Below are 27,464 nucleotides of genomic sequence, written 5' to 3' on the forward strand. Positions count from 1 at the left end.
AATGTGTTACCACTCAGATAAACTGGAGGCACAAACATCTTCTTTATACAAAACATCTATTACCCTACCAGGTTTCCAATGGTGAGTTTCGGATCTATGTGATTTTTAAAATTGGACGCAGGTTGAAGAAACTGATGAATAAAATGAATTTCTCACAAACAAAGATAGAGTAACAGAAGTATATAAAAAAAAATAGATTCATCATCCGTGACATCTTCTCCTCTATGGGATGTACATTGCTTATGAGCTTTCAGATGCAGAGATAATACTAGATTGAGTACTACCCCCAACGGACCTGGCTAGAGACTTAGGGGGTGTTTGGTTTGTGGAATTGAATTGTATTAGATGGGATTAACATTATTATTGCACAATGATTGCATGTCTGAAAATACTATGGTATCATAGCCATCTAATCTCATGTTTGGGATAAAATTTTAGCCACGGGAAAACATCATATTAAGCAAAATCATGTTTGGTGGACCATAAAATTGTAATCAACGGACTAAATTCACAATGGATGTTGTTCACTTGTATACATATAAAGCCTAAATGTCACATGTAAACGGTTTTATATGGATGAATGGCATAGATAAACACATGCATCAATGTTAAGCCCACATGTGTAATAGATTTCAAAATCCAAATAAATCTTGTATGGACCTAATGCAAGTCCATGAGACTAAATGCAAATCTATCCCTAATCCCAACCTTTCCCATAATGGAATTGCACTTGACCAAATGCAATTCTCAAACGCTTCCTTAGAGTTTCATGGACCCACCTTGAAGTATATGTTTTATCCATGCCAACCATCTATTTTTATAGATCATTTTAGGGCATCAGCCAAAATGTGAGGTAGATTGAAAGCTGAGAGAATACACCACATGAAGCAGCTGGATTTAAAGCCTATCTTTGAAAACTTCTCAAGGTTATAGATGTTTTGGATCAAGCTGATATTTTATCTAAGTCCACACGTAGCAAATAAACATCACAGTGGGCCTATGAAATTTTCAATAGTAAGAGCTCAATCCCCATTGCTTCATGCCTTTTGGTTTACTTGAGCTTTCGATCTACCTCCTTTTGGGATCATGTATTGATATAGTATGTCAAAATAGATTAACTGTATAGATAAAATATATAAATTATGATAGCCCCACAGAGTCATTGACATGACCGTTAGAGATAAACCCTGTTGAATATTCATACGACGAACCAAATTTTAAACATTCTCTGAGTGAAATTATCACTGACAATGGCCCCTTGCCCCATCAAAACCCACCACCTTACCATCAAGAATATCCAATCCACGTCTGATTTGGACATCCACCCCAATAATTGCTGAGCTGCAGATAAATGCCAAGGCTAGATTACGGTCATGGTGGATGAATCAGAGCCATCCAATTGGTCGCTATCAATATAACAATAAAAGTTTTAAAAAATGAGTGGCCAAAATCGAACGGGCAAAATTGGTAGTTATGGGTTATTTTATATCCATGAGGATCTAATCAGTTTCGATAAAACGGATTGCTGTAAAGCTAAGCCGACCCATGTGGGGATAAGTTACACATATTCCTATCTCATCCGGAAACGGATTGGCTACTTCCCCTGACACCAGCCAATGGCTGATGGTCGGTTCTCTGTGGCCACCAGCATGATGTATGTGTTTCATCCATACCGTCCATCTATTTTTACAGATCATTTTACGGTATGAGACAAAAAATGAGGTATATCCCAATCTCAAGTGGACTATATTACAGGAAGCAGTGTTGAATGAGCCTCGACCATTAAAAACATTTTGGGGGCCATAAAAGTTTTGGATCAAGCTGATTTTTATTTTTTCCCTTCAAATGGGCCTATATGACCTAATCAACATATTGGATGTTAAATAAACAGTACAGTGGGCCTTAGGAGGATTTTAATGGTGGATATCCAATCACTATTGTTTCCATGTGGTGTGGTTCTCATGAGATTTATATCCCTCTCATTTTTGGGATCAAGCACTAAAATGATCTGTAAAAATGGATGAACGGAATTGATGAAATACACACATCATGGTGGGGCCCACAGAACACCGACCACCAGCCACGGTGCTGGTAGCCAATCCGCTCCCCTATCTATATGCTGTCACAGGCCGCTGCACGCCACATCACACGTGTAGGAAATTGGAGCCCAAATGACATGATCTCACCCAGAAAACCAGGCCGGTCCACTCATCAGGCAGCCACATCTGTATGATGAATGTGGGCCACTTGTTTTCTTTTTCTTTCTTTTTTTTTTTTCTTTTTTTTTTTTTTTTTTCAGTTGTACCCATGTTTCAGTCTGCACAAGGTCCTCCTAATGAATCGATGGCCCAACATTTTGTCAATCTGGTCCATTGTGTGGGCCCCACCAGATGGTGGGCTTGGATACAAGGCATGTCCACACTTAGCAGAGCTCGCTCTGCTGAACCTAGATCTATCCTGGCACACTAATCATTGCCGTTAAATATTAGGGCATCTGAACTCCAAAAAAGCCAATGGTCCCCTTCTCTATTCAATCTGAACTGTCCTTCCACCCTCCACAGAATGAGGCATTTCATCCCATCTTCCCCAAAACAGAGATACAATTTCTTTAGTTTTTTTGTTTTTTTTGTTTTTTTCATTTTCACTGCCTTTGGAAGAAGAGACTGAAGAAATTCAATTACAAAATCAGACGCCGGTAACATACAAACTGGCAGCGAAAACAATATCGCGTTTGATTGCATTAGAAGCAGTTTCCATTTTCTTATAGAGTGCAGAGTTACCCATGATCGCCGCAGCAGTCTTGAATTCCCGGCACGTTTCATCCAAACGGACTATCGTCCTCACTATCTGACCTTCTTGTACATCTGTAAGCTCGCAAATATTGGCAAAAGGCGTGCCCTGCAATGCAGCAGCGAAGAAAATGTGTAAACATGGATAAATGGAAATTGGGTCTCTAAATTATATGCCAGAGACTATTTACACCCCCAGAAATTTGAAAACAAGAGATGCTCTAGTGCTCTCAGAGCACTGCAAGTTAGTATGTTACAGTGCTACTAGTTGCACCAGTTCACTTGGACAGTCCAATCAATCAATCTGAACTATTCGCTAGAGCATATTTCATGGGCTACCAAGCTGAAATCACACTGATAGGACAATCCAACCCATCACTGATTTGGCCTAATTGTCAACAGCCATCCATTTTCAAAGCTATGGATGGGATGGTTACAATTGTCTAACCAAAGTGATTCTCTAGAATCATAAGCAATCCATGTCAGGCCTTAACAAATAGGTGGATCAAATTGTTCATTGGACCTATTTTTGTCTAAATTATCTTGACTGTCCATGTTAGAGACCATTGATCAAATGATGCATAATGTCGCATCGGCATGGTGGCCCATGAAATATGCATTGAACCTAATAAACAGTTGAGGTGTCTACATGTCCCAATGCAACTAGGAGCACTATAACTTCGTGTTCATGAGAGCACTGGAATATCTTTCTATGATAATACACCCCCTCTTGCTCTTGGGCTAAGTTGCATGCCAAACATGTCAATGTGTCTGCATGGTGGTGTAGGTATCAAAAGGTCTCACCTGCAACTAGGTGTAAATGCAACTAGTTGAGGTGGGGGGCCCATCAAGGTTTATGTATGGCATCCAACTGGTCTTACATGGTTCCCCCAAAATGAAAATGGGAAGCCCCTAAAATCATGCCAATTCAACCATCTAGTGGACCACCATGTGAACTTCGAGGTTTTAGGGGAGGAGGTCCATTGTTTTCTATCATGTGGCCCACTTGATGATTGGATCAGCAGGATTTTTGGCCATCCCATTTTCATGGTAGGATGACCATGCTGGATGGATTGGATGACATACACTGATCCAACAGTGGGCCCCACACACACAGCTAATTGCACATTGTTTCATCTACAACTAGTTTGCATGCGAGACCTTCATTGTCTAGGGGATGTAAATGGCATTTCCCGATATAACGATGATATTATGTTGCATGAAAGTGAACCTTTGCCCATTCGTAGACAACTTCGACGAGGCCAAACTTGAGATTGTCTTGCACGTAATCTTCGGGATTTACTGCTACTTTGAAGTGGGCTTGAAGTTTTGCAAGCCTGACTGCTGTTTCATGCAATCTAAAGTGGAAGGACATTTCAGTTAATGCCCATTTTGTCACACAATAAGAAGGGGGGAATAAATGAAATTTGATTTACAATGTGTCGGATTAAAGGAATCAACCATGTTTTTTCTCATCATTGCAGAAAGAGGATTTTCTACCACCTATTCAAAAATTCAACAGCTGAATTTGAAACACAAGGAAAACAATTTGCAATTGAACTTGAACTCCATATGAAACAAATTTAGCATAGATACTGCAAGAACAGGTCCTCAGCCCCATAGCCTTTGAATTTTTTCCCAGCAATCATAAGATTCCTATTCCGAATAGCTGGTTACAACTTACAAGGCTACTATGATGATGATTATGATGATATGATAAGAACCAGACCAGAAAAGGATTTCCTACACTAACATGCACCCCTCAAAAACAAATATGCAATCACGTCACTCTTAACTGATGCAATCGCATGCACCCAACTTCCGTGTTCATTTGAGGCATTTCAACCTGCTCTTCCTCTCTATGCTCTCTCAGGCAAAAGATAACCAGCTGTTGTCATTTCATACCCCAAAAGTCAGCCATCTTTGCAACCACTCACCAGTTATCCAATTCCTAGGAAGCTAGCCCTCATTCCTAAATTTCTACATAATTTAGCAGTCTTGAATCATGAAAGTTTCAGGAGTTCTACAAATTAAGGACTGGAAGATTACATTAGGTCACTGGATCGATTGCAGGCCTTCCAAACCCTGTTAGAGGCAAAGAATTGATGGTGTGGAGCATTCACAGTTTGGGTCGGTTCTTAATTAAATCCTTCTATAGGATGCTTTGGGTGGGTCAGATGATTCCCATGTTCATGCCTTACATTTTTTGTTCTATAATGCTCCTAAGGTTGCCACATTCACTTGTGGGAAGGAAAAAGGTCCTGACCATGATATTCTGTAACGGTAACGGTAGCCATAATGGCCACCATTGTTACAGTTACGGCTTATTTTTTGAAAAAAAAAAAAAAAGAAAAAAGGCTGAACCCTGAAATGGACTGCTACAGAGCCGTTACGGTCCAAATTTTTTCATAACAGCCATCACCACCATTACAACCCCATAATGCGTAATGGTGACCACCATTGCTGTTACGTAACAACCATTACGTAACCATTTTTGCATACCTTGATCTTGATGGTAGACAACGTCCAAAAGAGGTCTATTTTCATCTCCAACATTTGTTCCTTATGCATGATAGCAGCGGAGTCTGTTGATCACCTGTTTATCCATTGCCCTTTCACCATCATGGTCTAGGTGCATTTTCTTGTTATCTTCAACACGCAACGGGTGACGCCTCAATCCTTCGGAGAGCTTCTTTTGGCCTGGAATTGAGGAGGCATGGGAAAGATTGGCGAGAGTACTTGGCATCTTTCGGTTTCAGCCATTTGGTGGGTAATTTGGGGAGAAAGAAATAGTCAGTGGTTTCAGAATACAGCAAGATCGGAGGAGATGGTCGTGGGAAAGATAAAGGTTGAATTGATTAATTGGGCTTCCTTTTGAAAGATGTGACTGATTGTGATCTCCCCACTGTTTTGGGTTGTAATTTTGTTTTTTTTCTTTGTTGTATGCTTTCCCCATTTAGCTTTCACTTGCGGTTCACACCCCCCCCCCCCCCACATATCAACTTGCATACTGTTTCTTAATTACGATTAGAGTTGTGGGGCTTATTATATTTAGTTAATTTAGGAATTGTGAAATTTGTAATTCAGTCTTGCTTATTATCAATAAAATGTCTTGGGTGTTTTAGTATGAAACCCTTGAGAAAGCTTTCTTCCACCATCAAGTTCCAAATTGTAGCTTTCCATTGCACCATAAAACAACATCAAGTCATGCATACTCACATACTTTGTTGATCTCTTCTCAATAGCCCACCATGGTGGCTGTCTTTCACATTCCATGAAATCCGGGTCAAACATTTCATCTGCCCCATGTCAAGTGGGGGACAAACAGAACCACCAATATTCTTATAAAAGGATCGAGTCTCCTGAGCATCTTGCTCTATGGAATATGAATCTATACTACAAATAGAAGGTTCATCCTTCCTATAGCATGAGAGAGCATCTTTTGCTTAACATCCCCAACTTTCCTGTGTGGTAATCACGATCACAGCATGGCGAGCACGAATGCATCTCGGTGTAAACCACACGAGGAAACAATGATTACCACTACAGGACAGAATCTAACTCTGATCTGGCCTAGCAGTGCAGTATGGAACAAACTTCTAATCCAATGGTCAAGTCAATTCCACAGCCCATTCCCATTTTCGGCAAAACAGATCTACAACCTCTAGTTTGATGTATTTCTTGCAGTGTTTTGAGTAGCGTACGTAGCGCTCGAAAAACGCTACGTAGCATGTACAATAGCGTAAATCCCCTATAGCGCACGCTACGGGGGTCGTAGCATACGCTACGAACGCGTAGCGCGTACCTGTGGTGATTTTTTTTTGTTTTTTCACTGCCGTAAATGGTGGTGAACTCACACCACAACAGTAAGTTTTTTTTAAAAAAAAAAAAAAAAAACAGAGCCATTTCGAACAGTGTATTCGACAGCCGACCCTAAACCGAAGCTGCTTCCTCTCCCCCCTCTTCAATCTTGCGATCGAAAGGCCCTTCGAAGGGGCTTCTTTGGCCGATTGTTGGGGACTACAAGGATCTCCATTTGGTGCAGTTTCATCAACAATGGAGAAGAAATAACGGAGAAATTGGATTTCCCCTATTCCGGTTGCGATCGGCTGTGGAGCTTCAACTTTTGCATATTTCATTAATTCAATCTCATCTTGAGACAAAAATAGGTACGCACGCTCCTTTTTTTGAATTTTTTTCGATGTACAATGAAAATAACTTGGTATTTTGAGTTTTTTCTCATTTTTTCCCTATTAAAATGCCGGTTACTGTGCGTTTTTTTGTTCTTTATAATTTTTTTTCTTTTTTTTTTTTTCAATATCTCTGTAAATATAGATTTTTTGTGGTATGGCCCACGTGGGGCCCACTGTGGTGTGCGTATGTGTGGATGTCTATTGTTTTTTATGGTGCGGCCCACATGGGGCCCACTGAGGTGTGTGAAGGGGTGGATTTACATTGTTTTCTATGGTGGGCCCACTGTGGTGTGCGTATGTGTGCATTGTTTTTTATTGTGTGGTCCATGTGGGAACCACTATATTATTTTTCACAAGTTAATGTTGATTTTTGTGATTCACTGATTTGTTTGTGACGTGTTTTTTTTTTTTTTTTGGTTAAGTAGTGAACAAAAGAGAGAAGAATGTTTGAAGAAAAAGAGAGATTTTGCATGGAAATACGTGGCTGATAATATTTATCATATTTTTTAAAAAAATAATAATAATAATAATAAATAGAAGTATTGTGTAGCTTATGCTACACGCTACGCAATTTTGCTACACACTACGGAGGGTTGAACGCTATGCAACACACTACCGCTATTTAAAACACTGATTTCTTGTGAGTGTATTATGTTTCACCATTATATCCCTTTAGATTTCTTTGTCCCCTTTTCTCGAGTTTTGAATATAAAAAATTCACCATTCCTCGAGTGGTTTTTTTTTATAAAGGTTGTTAAGTAGAGGATGTATAAAGAATATAGCTGAAGTGCCATGCATTCGAAGTAAAATGGAGTATAGATGCGAGAAATGACCTCTGCTTTGCCAGAGCCAGCTTCGGAGTAAGAGACGGTTCAGATGTGTTCTTCTGCTGAAATACGAGAGCGGACATGAGGGCAACAGCTTCTGCTGGTTCCAGGTCATCCAACTGGTTCTCAAACAGGCATTCAGTGCATATCAGCTCCTCCCCGGAATTCATCTCACAGGCCACGCGACCCTTGATCTGAACAACAAGATCGGCATCAATACAGCCGATCTCCTTCAGCACATCAATCTGCAAAGGCAAAACAACAGTTGATAAAGAGTATTTGAGAGTTTCAGCAATTACACCTCTAGACACATCTCTGCAGCCTTGTGGAAGGTGCATCAGGTGGGCACCACCATGTTGGTGGCCTGGACCAAAATCAGGCCACTTAACACATTTACTAAAATAATGGACAGTCTAAAACATTGCGAACAGTCCAAATTCAAGATAAATGTGGTCCACTACCCACCTGATGGGTTGACCAACAGAATTTTTGGGCCAGGTGATCTGCACAGTGGGCCCAACCAGATGCGCAGCTCAGATGTCCCACTCACGTGCCAGGTCACTCACTATATGGAGGTGCATGTGGGCTTTGCAAAACTAGATACTTTGCATCGTTTTCTTGATATAAATTTACAGGTGTCTGCTTATCTTGTGAAAATAGGGAAGAATATACAGCTCAGAAAGAACATACTCGGCCCTGAAAGTCTGGCATCTGCTGCAGTGCTTCATCAGACATTTGATATCTCAGTGCATCAACTTCAGCTCTGTGTCCTTTTAGCTCTTTTTGCAATAAAATGTGCTCCTGCAATTTTACGCATCCATGACACTTGTTCTGAGACATCTCTTGCAATAGGCTATTCCATCTATTGTACTCCTCAACGAGATGCATATCTTTCAGCTTAAGATCTGAAACAGACAAACAGTGTAGAACATAGAGAAATGTGTCCAACAAAGTAATCCAATGAAAAAATCATACTAAAACTTGATGAGTTGCCTTGAAACTTGGCCAGGTCACTCGACGAGATCTTGAGCTGTCTTATGGAAACTGCATGACTCGGTTACATCGAGTTGGCTCAAAACTCAGCCAACTCAACACTACTCTAGCCTAATCAAGCAGGCAACCTCCCTGATCGAAGGCAAAACCATGCCACCAGCGGACCATGCAATGATGTTGTGTACAATCTTGAGTGTTTTAATTACTTATCACTTCCAACAATTTTTAATGCACTTAAAACTACAAATTTAATTATTAAAATACCAAGTCGAGTCAATTCAAGGCTCAGTCTAGTCTTCGAGTTGAACCAACCTGGCTAGACAACGAATCAAGTCGAGATTGTGTGTTTTCGAACCATGAAAAAGTATACAGTATGCAAGCATTAGAACACCAAGCAATTAATCATCCATTGTAATCATTCAACATGTACAATGTACACAAGTATATGGTATGTACCAAGGACACTCCACCTTCCTGAAATTGTTCCATGGACACACGTCCATGGGGTGTCCTATATATACAAATATTTTTATTTTTTTTTGTTTTTTCTTAGAGGTTAAGCTTCTCTATTCGGAACTTAGTTTGTAGATGAGGGGCCCATGGTTGGTCCATCCAAGCCATTGATCTGATGGCCCCCATCATGGATGGACCATTCCCCAATATCTCCCAAACTGGAAGATCCTAGCCATCGAATCTTTGGCCTTTCCTCCATTGAATGTGATTCATTCATGCATTTCTTTCTAACAATGTATTTGCATGCCAACAACAGGAAGGTTATACTTGACCAATTGAGAGGATATTCTGGGAATGGTCCATTCATGATGGGGGCCGTCACATCAACGGTTTGGATAGACCAGCTATAGGCCCCCCATCTACAAACCAAGTTCTGAACAGGGAAGTTCCGATCATGGAACTTGGGCTGTTTATATTATCACTATCTGGCTTTTTTTCTTTTACAGGCAGACAATTACAATATGCTATTAAAATAAGATATTTTAAAACTTTAATATCTGTATGGACGTGTCAGCAAATCTGATCTTTAAAACCTATTGGGTTCAATACCCTATAACAGTGCTTGTCACCGGCACAAGCATCTGTGTCCAAATTACATACCCAATATGTATAAGTAGGGTGATGAATGATGATACACGTCATACTCAAAGGAAAGGTTTCCCTGTTTATGGCTTTGTGATTTTATCTGGTCCATAGTCATGATTAAGCCAGATCAATCCATCCATGTCCCTCATCTTGAGATTGGAAATCATGACTGCCGTGAAGAAATTCATCCCTCTGGGTCCTTTATTTCAAAAGAAAGGATTGTATTCTGTTATGAAGATGTTCTATCTTTGACATGCAAAAAGTGTATGCATGGCACTGATTGAGAAAAATTGGACCGTAAGTTAGGGGTCCCTTCAGCAGACGGTTCATACTTCATATTTCAACACTTAAAAGTCATTTGGTCTGATGATCCTAACCTTTCGACTATAAGACTTTACCTTAGTTGCAGGAATAGCCTTTCATATTGTTTTGCCTACTTCAAACTTGTAGGAGTTGCACTTCCACCCGGATTACACGGATTGAACACTAACTTTTGAAAGAGATCTGTCCCACACCAGCATCTGAATCCACTCCCACTTCCCTCGTGTTTTCTGAAACTAAGCAGTTTCCCAATGAACGAGGAAAGTTTACTTATTTGTCCATTTCATTTTTTACTGCCCATATATGGGACACTGCTCAGAAGGTTAGGAGATTTTGAACCATGATCCCTCGAAGATAGAGGCCCACCTGATCAATAGTCCAGATCTCATCCATTTGAATAGTTTTTAGATGTTGCCGACTCACCGTAAATGGTGTTCTACGACCATGATGTACAAACCATGGCGCTTGGATGGAAAAATCAAAATTTGAAGATCCCAGTTAAGTCATCCATAGTAAGCCTTTCATGTGATATTAGTTGCTGCTTAATGTAGCATAGAGGGGCTGTGGCTGTGCAACTCAAATTTAGATATATGCAGGGCTCCTGGCACTTGATAAGAGTGGAATGGCGGAAAAGCATTCATGTAGCTGACCCCAATTAGTTGGGATAAGGCTTAGATGATGATGATGACGATCCCACTGCTTTGAGGCCAGATCATCTGCCTGGGGTGGCCCATCTGATGCACAGTTCAATGTCCTGCAGATGCAGTCACATGGAGTGCGTCTGTGCTCAGCAAAACTTCAGTTTATATAGGCCACAGTGACTTAATTGGGACAGGTCCCATGCAGATTTACAGTGAGCACAGTTCAAGGACCATACCATTCAACGGATCTAGGACAGGAGGGTATCTTTTTCCATCGGCTTTCTCATCCAACAGCTGCTGAACAGTCCTTGAGTATGTAGCATTACTGGGTTCCTCAAGAAGCCCAACTTGATCAATCTTTATCTTGACTTTGCAAATACTTAAGAACTCTTTATCATCCATCCCTATAACCTCGTAATTCACACCAGCTGCCTTGCCACAGTATGGCAATTTTATATTGATGATACCAGATCCCTTGCGAGAACCAGCGGCGGAGAAGTATTCATCCGTGCCACGTTTTCCTTTGGGAGCAATGAAGTAACCTTGTGGGAAATTGCCGCTTTCTTTGTCGTCTGGTTTGCCAAGTGCAGCTGAAGCAGGTTGCGCAGATGGAGGCAAATCGGGTTTCAGTACCAAAACAATATATTGCTTAATATCGTTGCTAGGTGTTTTCAGGACGACTCCAAGTAAATGATCTTGCACCTGTCAATTATAATCCTTTTCCAACATAAATGCAAGACAAAAGATAACTGTAACAATTGAATCACCAGAAACATATTTATTAACTATATACAGTATGATGCAATTGAAAGATGCACATAATTACTAATCATAAGCTTTGTAAAGTGGATCAAGTTTACAGAATAAAGAATAATCAAATGTATCTATAGACACCCCATCTCACAATAAGGTCATCAGACCATTTGACTGGACCAAATAGTAGGGCCTACCTCTCACCTCACAACCATTAGGGATAAATTCCCAGCCATTGCTCAAAGCTGAGAAAGCACGAGAATGTGAACCACGCGGAAATCGAACTTCCACAGTGGCAATTGAACTAGGTAATCCAGGGGCATTTTCACACCGGGCTCGAGTGGGGTGGTTTGTGGGATGCGGGGGCACACTTAGGGTGGGCAGAAAATGTGAGGCAGGTGGCTCATGTGAGACGGAACCCATGTGATGTGGCGCCCACAAGGGGGGTTTGGTCGAGGACCTAACCCATGGGATGTGGGGTCTAGGCTATGAGATAAAGGGATTGATTTGCCACGCTCTATCAGTTTGAGCTTTTAGAGCAAGTGGTTAGTTGTCTTGCGTAACTGGGCCATGTGGCCTCATGTATACATGCGAGTTCCAATCCTACTCACTAATAGTGGAAAATGATTTCACCCATGGAATTTGGATTTCCGTGTGAATATTACACCAAAAATGACAACATTCCCAATTATTTGAGCCTTCCCTCAATTTTGTCACCACACCCTTCTTCCTCTCTATTTTCTCTTGCAAAACGCCATGTGTCATCCATGTACTTTGGCCTTTAAGGGGTCTCAAAATAGCAAACAAGACTCATTTAATGACGAAGAAACTACATGTGGCACTTGGGCATTGAAGAGCAGAAAAGGAGAGGACATGCAGTGTGTCTTTCACCCCCAAAACCTCCCTAAATTACCAAAAAAAAAGGCCAAGTCCATGAATAAGTCCTTTCACTTCAAGTAAATGCCTTATCCCTGGGGCTTGGATCTTGTGAGAGTGGAGCATTCAATTTTCAAAGAAAGAGAGATGGGTTAGTGATGAGGACATCCGAGCACCATTCAGAGTATACCAGAGGAGGAGGAGAGCTTCATCCCTAGTTCCAGCATCCCTATGGTTGGATGATCATTACATGGGGCCCAGATCGAATACGTAGCTACGTTGGAAGACCCCACATGCATATTTATGCATATTTGAAGGTCCCACACTTGGAAGATGCATGTGGGTTGCATATAGGAGCTTATTGGACAATTTAGATCGTTAGATTCATTAGATACACTTATCAGACCGTTGGATCTTGCACGTGGACCGTTGGATCACTTTGGACCATTGGATGATGGATACATCGTGGGCACGTGGACTGTTTTGGACGTTGGACATTAGTGGACAGCTTTCTTTCTAATTTATAGCTTTTCTTTCTAGTTTAAATTGTTTCTTTTGGGCTATTTTATGTTTTAATTGGAATAAGAGGTATTTTGGACATTTTCAATAGGGTATTTTTGTAATTATTTTTTTTTTTTTTTTAAAAAAAATATCCCAAAAGACTATTTAGGGTGGGCGTGTGAAGCCCTCGGAGTTATTATGCATTGAAATAAAATTCTCTTTTTTGCTTGAGCAAAGAAAAACCTCTTGTGATTGAAGTTCGTGAGAAGCCATTCGATGATTCCAACTTCACTCTCAATCTCTTCCTTCTAGTTATTCTCTTCACCCCTCTCTCTCTCTCTCTCTCTCTCTCTCTCTCTCTCTCTCTCTCTCTTCTTCTTTTGTTTCCACCCAAATCCCCCCCCACCAAAGCTAGCCCCTTCTCCCCTTATTCCCCTCTTTTGGTCCTCAATCCTTTGACCCCAAAGCCTTAAATCCTAAATCTCCAATCAAAATCCTAGCTTCCTTAATCCTAAAACCCTAACTCCCAAGTCTTAGTTTCCCTAATCCTAAAACCCTAATTGAACTCTCTAATTCCTAGTCTCTAAATTAATCCTAACCTACGAAAAAACTAACAAATTCAAGTGATTCCCTTTGATTTAAGATTAATCCCTATGCTAGATGGAGGTTCTACCTTCAGTAGGTCCTAATTGATTCATATCTTCTAAGATCTCATTGCGGAATTGTTGTTTGGTTCGAACTTGAGTGTATTTAATACTTGAATTCTTTAAATTTGTGATAGATTAGTTTTATTTTGTACTTTGATTTCTCTAATTAATATGTTATTTGATTTTATTCCTTCATCTTAGGTTATACCATCCATGCTGCATCAGTTAAGGATCAAAGACCCCCCACCCCCCTAATACTTCGTAAGGCCTACCTAGATTTTCAACATGAAAAGTACAAAAAAAAAAAAGAAGAGGAAGAAGAAGAAGAAGAGCTTATGGTGTGCGATGATAGTAACAGTGGGCATAAAGGCCTGGAACGTTACCATTACTCATAACAGCCGTTAGACCTCATAACGGTCATTTTTTTTAAGGAAGAAAAAAATCCAAAAATTAATAGGATTCCAAATATGTATTCCTTTGTGGTTTTTAACATATTTATGATGATGTAAATCTTTAGTGAGAATGTTGACTCGGCCTATCTGATGATTTTATTTATTTAACAGGCCAAGAACCAATCTATTGTTGTTCACTCCTCCACTAAAGCCAAATATTATGCAATGACCCATGCAGCGTGTGAATTACTATGGGTGAAATCGTGAAAAACCATTCTTTAGGATATAGGATTCACAACAACTTCAATTCCAATACATTGCATAATCAAGCAGTCATACATATTGAGTCTAGTCCGGTCTTTCATGAACACACAAAGCACATTAAGGTTGACTATCATTTCATTCACAAAAAATTAACTGCCAAGCTTCTGCATGCAATGTGTGAATTACTATGGGTGAAACTGTGAAAACCACTCTTCATAAAATGTGATTCACAACAATTTCAATTCCACTACATTGCATAATCAAGCGGCCATACATATTGAGTCTAATCTGGTGTTCCATGAACACACAAAGCACATTGAGGTCGACTATCATTTCATTCAAGAAAAAAAATAGCTACCAAGCTTCTACATGCACTCTTAGTTCGTTCAAAAGATCAATTAACATATGTTTTCACCAAAGCCACATCAACAACATGTCTCAAAACCATTACTATCGAGCTCGGCATGTTTGATATCCATGCGCCAGCTTTTTTTTTCTTTTTTTTTCTTTTTTGGGGGTGTTAACCTGGGGAAATACACCTGTGGAGTACCTTATGTTATTAGGATTAGTGTTAAACCCTGATTAGGATCAGTCTTTCTAATCCATTTTTATCTTTTTAGTCTTTTATTTTGAACAGAATTCTCATCTTGTAATCTCCTCTAATAATACATCATTAAGGAGAGGGGGAAGCACAACTTTCCCCACTCGTTCTTCATCTCTCCCTACTCTTGTTCTTCTCTTCTTTTTATTTATTACAAGCTATGACGCCCATCCCACTAATGCACATCTTTAAGCATTTAACATCATTTCCCCCTAACAATTTTAAGAAAAAAAAAATTTGAAATTAAATTCGTATGGATAATGTCACCAATTTGGGGACCACTCGACTGCCCCCAAATTGGTCCAAAATTCATGCAATCTACGGCACTCATCCAACTAATGCATATCACTAAGCAATTGACATCATTTTCCCTAAGTAATTATAAGAATAAATTATTAAACTCATATGAATAGAATCGCCAATTTGGGAGACCACTTAAATGCCCCCAAATCAGGCCCAAATTCACACAATCTATGGCACTCATCCCACTAGTGCATATCCTAAGTATTTGACATCATTCGTTGTTAAAATATTTTAAGAAAAAATTGAAATTAAATTCAGATGAATAGTGTTCGCCAATTTGTGAGACCACTCAATGCCCCAAATAGGCCCCCAATTCATGCAATCTATGGCACACATTCCAGCAATCCAATCAGCCCGAATTATGCTTATTTCATCATCTAACTACCAGTTCAATTGACGTTTATTGGACGGTGAAGAATGAAAAATATCCAGTGGTACTATTTCAACAAACAAGTGTCCACAAATCAACAGTTAGGATCGTTCAAACAATTTAATTTTGGCACTGTGACTTAGCAACAACAAGTCCCATAATTTAATTGGTTTACTTTGAGTTAATGTATGCCACTTGTACAATGTTTTAAGTGCAACTGTATCAAGTGTCATATGCCACCAGAGTATCAAAAAGCCCTCTTTTAAAACTAGGCTCATAAGGAACCACGTTGTTGATTTTCTTTGAAAAGGAGAGAGAGAGAGAGAGAGAGAGAGAGAGAGAGAGAGAGAGAGGCGTTGCGGCAACCCCGCAAGAGAGGAGGAGCAAGGGGAGGAGGTGGAAGAGAAATTCCAGGCACTTTTTTTTCCTTCTCGAGTTACTATGCGCAAATCGTAATAGCTCCGCGCCATCACACTATAGGCAGTAATGGACTGTTGCAGGCCTGTAATGGTATGTTACGGTTCTCTTTCTTCTTTTTTTCCTTTTCAAGGGGGCTGTTATGCTCCCGTAATGGATAACGGGTCAAACTGTTACCATTACGTGACAACAGTTACATAACCGATACCGCACACCTCAACATACCCAGATTTTTATTTTAGAAAGTGAAGGATAGGCACTTAAGTGCCCTGAAGTAGATTTTTTAATTATGAAAGTGGGACAAAAGCCTAAAGGATGGGAATTTAAGTGCCCTTGTCCAGATCTTTAACTTGAAAAGTATACAAAATGCCACAAGGTTAGGCATTTAAGTACCCTTACCTAAATTTTGAACTTCAAAAGTAGTCAAAAGCCTCAAGGATAGGTATTTAGGTGCTCTTACGATTTATTTATTTTTTGAGCGATCTCTTACAAAGATTTTGAACTTGATAAGTGAGTAAAATACCTCAAGGATAGGCATTTTGGTGCCCTTACCCTGTACTTGAAAAGTTGCCAAAATGCCTCAAAGATTGGCATTTTGATGCCCATACCGTATAAAATAGGCAATTAGGTGCCTTATTCTTACATTTTACGTGAAAAGTTAGCCAAAAAAAAAAAAAAAAGCCTCGAGTATAGGAATTTATGTGCCCATACCATCAATTTTGATTTAGTGCATGGGCAACATGCCTTGAGGATGGGGATTTAGGCTCCCTTTCCCAGATTTTTAACTTGGAAAGTGGGTAAAATGCTTCAAGGATTGGCATTTTGGTGCCCCTACCAAAAAATTTAACTTAACAAGTAGGCAAAAATGCTCTAAGGATGGAAATTTATTCACCCTCACTAAGATTTTTATTTCAAAAAGTGGGCAAAATGCCACAGGGATAATCATCCTTACTTGATTTTTTATTGTTCACTCCCACCAAAACCTGGTAGGTAGGGAGGGTAGTCACTCCTAAAGCAATAGGATAGAAAGTGGGAAGCGAAAACAAGCAGAAGCTGGAGCTCCCAGGCAAGCAGCAAGCAGCATGGGAAACGACAATTGAAAGGGTTTTCAGTTCGAGCGAGAGCAAGAGAAGTGGGTGTTCAAGCGGAGCGAAGGTTCACTGCATCAGTCGTCCAAAAATGAGACTAAGAGCTACTGACACAATGAAGGAGGGCAACCCTTCGAGAAAGGCCAGGAATGAAGATGGGCATAGAAAAACTATTATCCTCGAAAGATTTATATAATCATCGGGTTTATACCAATGAACAAAAATGGCACAAATTGAGCCGTGAGTTCGTAAATCAAATAGAAGCCCTAAACAAGGGAACTCTTACTCTAGATGTGCTTGAACAAAGGAATAGATTGTGCAATAATGAGGATGAAAAGTGGGCAAATTGCCTCGAGCATAGTCACTTAGGTGCCCTTTAAAAGATTTTTAACTCGGAAAGTGGCAAAGGGACTCTATGAATAGCATTTTGTTGCCCATATCCAGTTTTGTAACTGAAAAAGTGGCCATAATGCCTCAAGAATATGAATTTAATCTCCCTTACCCATTTTTAACTCTATCGAAAAGTGAGAGAAATGACAAGGATTGGCACTTCGGTGCCTTTACCCTGATTTGAACTTGGAAAGGTAGCAAAATGCCTCAAGGATATGTATTTAGGTGCAGTTAGCAAGGAATTTGACTTGAGAAGTAGGCAAAATGTCTTTGGTGCCCTTAAAATGTATTTAGGATGGGCATTTGGTGCCCTTACTCTAATTTTTAACTTGAAAAGTGCGTGAAATACATCAACAATTGGCATTTAAAAGCCCTTCCAAAATATTTAACTTGAAAAGTGTGCAAAATGCCTAAAAGATAAGCATTTTGATGTTCTTCCCAGATTTTTAACTTAAAAAGCGGACAAAATGCCTTAAGGATTGGCATTATAGTGCGCGGCACCCATATTTTTTACTTGAAACTCGGGTAAAATGCCTCGTGCATAGGAATTAGTAACCATTACCCATATTTTTAACTTAAAAAGTGGGTAAAATGCCTCAGGATTGACATTTTGATGCTCTTGCCCTAAATTTTAAATTAGAATGTGAACAAAATGCCTCAAGGATAGGCAGTTCGGTTCCCTTAACAAGATTTTTAATTTTAGAAGTGGGCAAAATGCCTTGAGGATTGCCTTTTTTGGTGCCCTTGCTAAGATTTTTAACTTGAAAAGAGGGCAAAATTAATCAAAAACAGGCATTTTCGTGCCTTTACTCGGAATTTTAACATGAAAAGTGGGCAAAATACGTCAAGGATGGACATTGTGGAGCCATTACCTAGATTTTGTTTTGGTTGAAAGATGATAATTTTATTAAAGCCAAAAGCCAAAAGAAAGCAAAACATAAAACAAGAACAAACAAAGAAACAACAATAGAAAACAAAATAAACAAACAGAAAAGAAAAGCACCCTTAGGCCTTAGGAAGCCCACTCCCCGATATACAAGGCCACCTTATTAGAAACCCCAACTACAAAACCCTTTGAATTACAAAAGCATCGATTGTTTCTCTCTAACTAGATAGCCCAAAAGATAGCCAGCATCGCAATCCTCGATCTCTTTCTGTCGAACGAGCCTCCCCCACCACCGTGATAAGCCCGGAGCAAAACATCAACAGAGCTAGGTATTACCCAATAGACATAAGTTGATCTGAGGACTCCTAGCCAGAGGATGCGAGAGGAGCCATGGATGAACAAATGATTCCACAAATTCCTCAGCAATTAAACCCATAGGGCATGCATTAGGCACGAGGAAGGACATTTTACACAAATTGTCAATGGTTAAGATCTTATTTCTTCTTCTTTTTTTTTTGGAAGGAAATAAAAGATCTTATTTCTTCTTGCTAACCAGACAAACACAACGACTTCCAAAGGCGCACCATACAACTAGATGTAGGCAGTACGACTCATGCCGATATCTGCGAAGGGAAGGACAACACCAAATAAAATGACCGCATCAAGAACACTCCATTTTTTGGAGGAAAAAAAAAAAACTCCACACAAGCGAGTCCTCCTCAGGCACAGGCACCACACCCCACATCAAGGACAAATGAGACACAAAATCACCAGCCTCGGCATCATTCAAATCCCTTTTAGATGGGGGGGAGCCACACAACCCCATTACCCCAAGCAAAGAATCAAACGGCGATAGAGATGCCAACAATGAGACAGAGACTTGCCAAGGGAAGGACTCTCTAAGGGGAGCATTCCCACATCAGATGTCCTCCCAGAAACGGACTCTAGCATTCCCACATCATAGTGGCCTTAACAAGAATTTTACCTTGAGAAGTGAGCAAAATTTTAACCGAGAGAGTGGGCAAGATGTGGGAATGCAAGATGTGGGAATGCTAGAGTGAGCAAAATAAAGTGCCCTTAGATTGTTAACTTAAAAAGTGGGGGAATGCCTCATTGATTGGAATTTCGGCACCCTTACCCAGATTTTTAACTTGAAACGTGAGCAAAATTTCTCAAAGACAGGAATCTGGGAGGCCCTTACCAGATTTTTAAATTGAAGATTGAGCAAAATGCCTCATCGATTGGAATTTCAGCGCCCTTACACAGATTTTTAACTTGAAACATGAGCAAAATTTCTCAAAAACGGGAATTTGGGAGGCCCTTAACAGATTTTTAAATTGAAGATTGAGCAAAATGCCTCTAAGGATCAGCATTAGACAACCTTTCCTTTATTTTTAACTTGGAAAGTAAACAAAATGCCTCAAGGATAGGCATTTAGGTGCCCTTAAGCACCATCTCATTCTCCTTGGTGCAACAATCATGAGGAAGGTCGTTGTATGAGTATCGTTATCCATAGCAGAGGGTCATGGTGTCGCCAGTCACACCATGGCAAATTACCAATCTCTTTTCACTTAACTTATGCCTTCTCATGTTATTATGTTGTTCAAAGCTAGCCAAATGTGATTGTTGATCTGCAGGCCATTTGTACAACTATGTTGGAGCCTAGTAGAGGGAAATTCCTCCTTCCACTGCATACTAGTGCCTTTTTCTGTGATGGATATACACCCAGCATGCCATTAAAATATTAAAAGAAGAAGGAAAAAAATAATATAATGTTGATATAGAACTTTGAAACTAAAATCATTCTAATTTGTGATAGGCCTAATTTATGGGATGTAGGTCAAAAGCTTGAATTATGAAACCTATCCAAAGTGGTCGACTTACATCTGGACATGAGAGTTGAGATAGTATCACTAGTATTATATGTACCATGACTTTTTTTTCCTTCTTATCTTTGTAATAATGAGTTTTAACAATAAAGAAGGCAGAAGTTGAGGTAGAGGTTGGCCCTAACATACTGGAGCTCTAAAAGCATCTCCCTTTGTGAGACCATCCGTTACCTCATTAGCCTCCCAAGGAATGTAATCAAAGAAGAGTCTGCAACACTAGGGAGACCCCCAATTCCATCTACATGTTAGCTGACCTTCAAGGACCCAAGCTGTTGAACTTATTGAAGTTGTCTCATTTACTGACTGAATTTCATGACAGAACTTCAATTACTAGATGATAGCTATAGTCAGCTTAACAATAGCAAAATTGATGCAGGACATGAAATTCAAATATGATGTGCAAGAATTCAGGCTTAAGATCACATTAGTTCAGAAACAATTACACAAATTTCATATCCCACATGAAAGTCCAAACATTCAATTAAGGAGAATCTATGCGGGTCCAGGCCTACACAGGCTAGGGCTGGAATAATAAAAATTATAAGCCAAAAGATACTCAAAGGGAAATAGAATTCAGCCACACATGCATAGTAATCAGCCCCTAATCCAAGGGATTCCTCAATTTCAATTCAAGGAACCCTAGGGTGAAAAAAAGGGGGAAACAAATTATGGATAACGCAAACTAGGACTAGGGTTATGAAACTAGGTAAGAAAAAGGGAAAAGAGGAAGAAAACCTAAACCTGGAACAGCTCTTGCATGAGGACAACGAGGCAAAAGCCCACGCACATGCGCAGTAGGGTGGCTGCACGTGTGGAGGAGGCCCGAATCCCAAAAGGGACTCCTTGGCCTTAGTCAGCCAGGGGGGATCTCCAAACCCTCCAAATTTGATGGCGATCCGACATACAGTTGAGGCGTAATACTCCGTCGAAGTTTCAGCCCTCTTGCAGGGCCAAATTCTGGAAACTGGCTGTAGAAAGACAAACTGCTGCAAAACAAGTGGATTTGAAGCAAAGATGATCAAAGGATGAATGAAATAAGATAGAGGGACGGATTGAGATAAACGTGGCTTCGCACCACAGTAGTTAGCCCTTCGAAAAGGGAGGGCTTCGCACTCACTTGAATTTAGCCATTCGAAAAGGGAAAGCTTCGCACCCATTTGAATTTTTCCACAACTCAGAAACTCAGAGAGTATAAAAAAAAACTTGCAGAAATTTTTATTAAACTTGAATGAATCCAAAGAACTACAAGGGGTGCCTATTTATAGGAAAAACCCTATACTCCAAAACTCGCGCCATGTGCGCAACCTATTATTTGGCAATGAAGTAAACTAAAATAAAAATCAATCAAAGAAATCTAAAGCATTCATGATGTTATAAATAACCTAAAATATGAAATCAATCTGACTAGTGGGCCAGGATCATGAGATTCCATGATGAGCTTTACTTGGCTATCAGGCCTGGTCTCTTGAACCAAAACTCTATCTTCTAACTAAGAGGCCCTCTCTGGACGTCGCCATCGAGCTACATCGACGGTGGGGCCCTCCCTCTCCTTCCATACGTGCTAGGGGCCGGCGTGCGTGCACGTGTGCACATGATGTCCCCATCAATTCTCCCCGACTGCAAAAATTTCACCACTAGCGAAATAAAACTCCTGAACCACTCCAGAACGTCAGGATCAAGTCTCTGAAGCTCCTCCTCAGTAAGCCATGTGCTGTCTAAAGCTGGGCATGACTTCCATTTAATCAGGTACTTCTGAAACCTGCCGTCCGACATTGAAACTCTGATGGTCCAGGATATCCTTTATCCCCCCTCTAGGTATGTGAAGGTTAGGTATGAGAGGTAGAGACTGGGAAGAAAGGTCGGGAAGAGTAGGTATGGGAAGAAGAGGCTGGAAAAATGGGTCGAGACGAGTAAGTATGAGAGGTGGAGCCTGAAAAAATGGGTCGGGACGGCTAGGTATGGAAGGTAGAGGCTGGGAAGATGGGTTAGGAGGGGGCCATAGATCAAGGGAAAGGTCTGGGCAATCAGGATGGAAAGGTCTGGGCAATCAGGATGGTTAGGCGAAAGGCTGGACAATGCATTAATGGCCCCTTAAAATACAACTAGATCCTCCACATTGAATGTAGAACTAATTCCCATGAAGGGTGGAAGATTTGCCACATACGAATTGAGACCGTTTCGTTTTATAATTTTGAAGGGTCCAGCGCTATGCGCATGTAACGTACAAACGGCTCCCTGAAGGTACCGCTTTGGCCTGATGTGAACCATCATAAAGTCCCTTACATTGAATTCCTTGAAATGTTTATGTTGATCTACAGAAAGTGTGTAATGTTCATTACTAGTCATGATCTTCTGCCTGATTTCTTGATGCCATGAATGAATGTGATGTGCAAAAGACTCTGCAAACTCTGACGGCCTATAGGACAGTAATATAGGGACAAGATCAATAGGTTTCCTAGGTTTATAACCAGTAATGACTTCACAAGGACTGTGGGCCTATCGACAGAACTATTAAAAGCAAACTCGGCTATAGGTAGTACGGTGTCCCATGTTCTGGTGTGCTCTATATCCCTCCTAAGAGGCGACTCATCCGATAGGTCATCAGAAAAGACATCATGGAACTCATCCACTATCGAAATGGCCTCATTGGGTAACTCTACACTAGCCTCTGGTGCACCCTCTCTAGCCACAAGGCCGTGCATATAGTACCACTCAAAATAGTGGTCTTGATGTCCCTCATGGGGTGGGTGCACGGGTGCATGCCCATGACTGATTCCTTGGCCAACTCAATTCATTGGTCCATCCTCCTGGCCACTTGCCCGAGATTGAACATCTACCCCAATGATGGGGTTTGTCCTGGTTTATTTGGGTAATGCGCACATCAAGTTGTTCGAAGCATTGATCCATATCCAAGCGCTTACCCAAAGACTCAATCTGCTGGGACAATTTATTTAGCGACTCTTACAATCATTCCATGTTTAGTGTGGGGTGCAAACCAACCACAACCCGTACAAGGGGGCATACGACTGCTAACTCCACCTAAGGACTTCCTATGATGACTATATGCAACTAAATGGAAATAAAGGGGTAACAGAAAATTCCAGCAATGTGAGTTGCTAGCTTTCTGTTAACAAAAATTTCAGCAGCTTATATCAGGATGTATGGACCTCTAAACAGCTATATGCGATGGGACTTGATATATGTTGGACATAAACAAGCTAAACCCTAAACATGTGATATACTCCCCTGTACGACTCCTAGGCTCTGATACCAAATTTGATGCAGGACATGAAATTCAAATATGATGTGCAAGAATTCAGGCTTAAGATCACATTAGTTCAGAAACAATTACACAAATTTCATATCCCACATGAAAGTCCAAACATTCAATTAAGGGGAATCTATGCGGGTCCAGGCCTACACAGGCTAGGGCTAGAACAATAAAAATTATAAGTCAAACGATACTCAAAGGGAACTAGAATTCAGCCACACATGCATAGTAATCAGCCCCTAATCCAAGGGATTCCTCAATTTCAATTCAAGAAACCCTAAGGTGAGAAAAAAGGGGTAAACAAATTATAGATAATGCAAACTAGGACTAGGGTTATGAAATTAGGTAAGAAAAAGGGAAAAGAAGAAGAAAACTTGAACCTGAACAGCTCCCGCGTGCGGACAGCGGAGCAGAAGCCGGCGCACGTGCGCAGTAGGGTGGCCGCAAGTGTGGAGGCGGCCCGAATCCCAAAAGGGACTCCTTGGCCTTGGTCGGTCAGGGGGGATATCCAAACCCTCCAAATTTGATGGCGATCCGACATACGGTTGAGGCATGGTGCTCCGTCAAAGTTTCAGACCTCCTGCAGGGACAGATTCTAGAAACTGGCTGTGGAAACACAAACTGCTGCGAAACAAGTGGATTTGAAGCAAAGATGATCGAATGATGGATGAAATAAGATAGGGGCGGATTGGGATAAACGTGGCTTCGCACCACAGTATTTAGCCCTTCGAAAAGGGAGGGCTTCGCACCCACTTGAATTTTTCCATAACTCAGAAAGTCAGAGAGTAGAAAAAACTTGCAAGAATTTTTATTATACTTGAATGAATCGAAAGAACAACGAGGGGTGCCTATTTATAGGGAAAATCCTATACCCCAGAACTTGCGCCATGTGCGCAACCTATTACTTGGCGATGAAGTAAACTAAAATAAAAATCAATCAAAGAAATCTAAAGCGTTCATGATATTTTAAATAACATAAATAAGCAAAACCTAAAATATGAAATCAATCCGACTAGTGGGCCACGATCATGAGATCCCATGATGGGCTTTACTTGGCTATCAAGCCCGCTCTCTTAAACCAAAACTTCGTCTTCTAACTAGGAGGCCCTCCTTGGACGTCGTCATCAAGCTAGATCAAAGGTGGGACCCTCCCTCTACTTCCGTACGTGCGTAAGGGCCGGCGTGCATGCGCGTGTGCGCATGATATCCCCATAAAAAATGCAAGTCAAAGTCCATGCCGAAAGAAGCATATAATTCCTCATAAATGAGATATATGCATCTCTTCATGGACTTTTACAAGAAGTTGTAGCAAATTAGTGCCTTGACAATCTAAATCAAATGAGCACACTCATACACAAATCAAGAGATACTCAAGTGCAATTAAAATATATCAGTATGCAGTTTGTTCATGAGAAATACTCATACACCGACCCCAATTAGTTGGGACTTGGGATAAGGCTTAGATGATGATGGTGATGTGCAGTTTCAATAGAAAAACATATCAGAAATAATCTCCCATGTTATTTTTCAACTCCTCCTGGTGGCATTTTCACCAGCCATCCCCAGCGGCCCAGCCCCAGTAAATAAGGGTTGTTGTCAGGTGTTGATCATTGATCTTTCAAAAGAAAATGGAGGAAATTGCCAAGAAATTGTGAGAATTCCTGTTTAAAAAGGACTCGTAATTATGATGATAATTAGATGTAAGAACTCACTGCATGTGATTTGACAACCACCACTCTTCCAGGTAATAGATTTTTCCGAGCAATACTGGACTGCATGATCTTCTCTAGTACATGATCTCCACACTCTTCTGCTTTTATGGCCATCTCATAGTATTCTTCAATTGCAGGTTCACCTTTGATGCACCTAACATGGAAAAAAAAAAAAAAGGAAAAGAAAGTGTCAAGCAAGCATTGAAAAAGTGATAGACCTGAGAAATCAGATAAATAATATCCCAAAAAGTTGGGCATGTCTCATCTGTAGTAGCAGTTGAATCAATTCCAATTAAACAAAATCATATAAATTACAAATGCACTTAGAGATTGTTGGAAAAGCCAGGTTGTCAAAGAGGATTTATTACTAGATGATACGAAATAACAATGCCAATGTTCTTAGTAACTAGAACCAGCACAAAAGTATTTCAATTTTTTGTCACTCGATACCTAATGGCCATGCCAAATGGCTTCCTGAATATAGGTGATGAGGACATCTGAGCACCAGATCAGAGGAGGAGGGTTGAGCCAGTCTCCTTATTGTTAGACGACCATTAAATAGGGCCCACTTGGCCCAATTCACATTCCTAGCCACATTGAAGACCCCATGTGCATGTTCATACATCTTTGAATAACTCACACTGGGAAGATGCATGTGGGCTGCATATAGGAGCTTGACGGACACATCGGACCGGTGGATTGGGAGGACACAATGATTAGACCATTAGATTATCATCGGACATCTTGATCGTGAACCCCCATGGGCCACGAAATAGTTTAGTTGTTTAGATTGTTTACATGCTTTGTTTTTTTTATATTTGTGTTAAAATTAGGGAGTTAAGAACAACTTCTAATTTATTAAGCATCTTTATGTTGAGAATCTTATCTGAGAACGTCTTTTTGTAAAAGGTCTATTTTGAGATTGTTAAAGATAAAGATGGATGTGTGTAAAGCCCTAATGCCATTATTTTGAAAAAAAAAAAAAACCCCATGTTTTCTCTTCTTGATGTGATTTAAAGAATACTCCATGTGATTTGAAACTTGGATGTGGTGTGATTTCATTCCTCATTCAACGGAGGTGCGAGGTTTCCGCCTATCTTTTTTCTTCTCTCTTCATTTCTATCCAAAAGAGGTATTTTCCCAAAAACTCCATCTCTCTTCTTCCCTTCCTATCCAAGACCATCAAAATCATCTTTTTCTTCAACTTTTCATCAGCCAACTTCAACTCCAACCGAAATCAACCATTGAGGACCCAAAAACCCTAACCCAACGACCCACACGTGCGAGCCCCTAGGCTAACCGTATGGACAACTGCTCATTCTTTGATTTTCCCTTTCTTCCCCCATCAAAAACCTTTGATTCCTCATCCATACCCCTACCCTAAACCCAAGATTCCCAATTTCTAAAAACCCTAATTCCAAAATCCCTAATTCCCATGAACCCTAATTTTCTCATTCCTAACCCTAATCATAAAACCTACAATTTTGTCCTTTGAATGTGGAACGTGCCTATGCTAGATTGGAAGTTTTATCCTTCCGCCGGGCCTAGTTTTAAATGATTTATGTGATTTCTTAACATGCGGGCATGTGATTTAGGTTAAATAATATTTTATTTCATATTGCTTACTCTTAATTACTTGGTGAGTTAGCATCTTTTGTTAATTGAATTACTTTATAGACTCTTTCATACTCTTCACGTTGCATGCTAGCATTAAATCATGTGTCCTGCATCAATAGGCATCGCCATCGTCAAGTATTGGTTATTAAGAGTAGATAAGAGAAAAAAACCCACAACTTGGAATATTTTGATTCTTAGAAGTATGTCACGACATGGTCATAACTAAGGCCTACTGTTAGAGGCATAGAAATATGATCCCGACCCTTCAGAGCTCTCTAAAGAACTTCCACTAATTTGCAGGTTCTCTTTGGTAACCTTCTTCTTAGGCAATAGTAGAACATAGAAACATGAAGGACACAGTCAGAACTAGAAAACTCCCTAGCAGTTTGAAGTGCATACTATCATTGGCTCAAACTCATCCCATTCCCAATTGCAGGGATTGGGAGTAAACCTAAGAGAGACACAAAATCACAGATAGCAAGAAGAAAAAAAATGTGTCTACAACTTCATGAGGATACCCTTGATGAGGGCATCACGTCACGTACACCCTTACGTACGTATCAGAGGAGGAGGTGGGCCGCACCACTTTCCATGTGGCTAGGCAAGTACCCGTGATCGTGCTGAA

General features: G+C 40.4%; 1 protein-coding gene across 7 annotated transcripts in view; it reads right to left on the reverse strand.

Annotated features, from left to right (window-relative positions):
* Window positions 1-2,508: 2,508 nt before the first annotated feature.
* LOC131243936 (DExH-box ATP-dependent RNA helicase DExH11) overlaps window positions 2,509-27,464 on the reverse strand; it is a 70,119-nt gene continuing 45,163 nt past the window's right edge. For 4 of the 7 annotated variants that reach the window (XM_058243571.1, XM_058243572.1, XM_058243573.1 and 1 more), the window contains 6 exons: window positions 25,223-25,376; window positions 11,099-11,564; window positions 8,500-8,714; window positions 7,816-8,054; window positions 4,021-4,147; window positions 2,509-2,898 (listed from right to left, as the gene is read on the reverse strand). In XM_058243571.1, the coding sequence (XP_058099554.1) occupies window positions 2,686-2,898; window positions 4,021-4,147; window positions 7,816-8,054; window positions 8,500-8,714; window positions 11,099-11,564; window positions 25,223-25,376 (1,414 nt within the window). In that variant the 3' untranslated portion in view covers window positions 2,509-2,685. Of the gene's footprint in view, window positions 2,899-4,020; window positions 4,148-7,815; window positions 8,055-8,499; window positions 8,715-10,298; window positions 10,976-11,098; window positions 11,565-25,222; window positions 25,377-27,464 lie in introns of those variants that run through there. The other 3 variants (XR_009170223.1, XR_009170222.1, XR_009170221.1) reach the window with 3 other exon arrangements.

This window comes from Magnolia sinica, chromosome 4 (assembly GCF_029962835.1).
Source record: "Magnolia sinica isolate HGM2019 chromosome 4, MsV1, whole genome shotgun sequence".
NCBI lineage: Eukaryota > Viridiplantae > Streptophyta > Magnoliopsida > Magnoliales > Magnoliaceae > Magnolia > Magnolia sinica.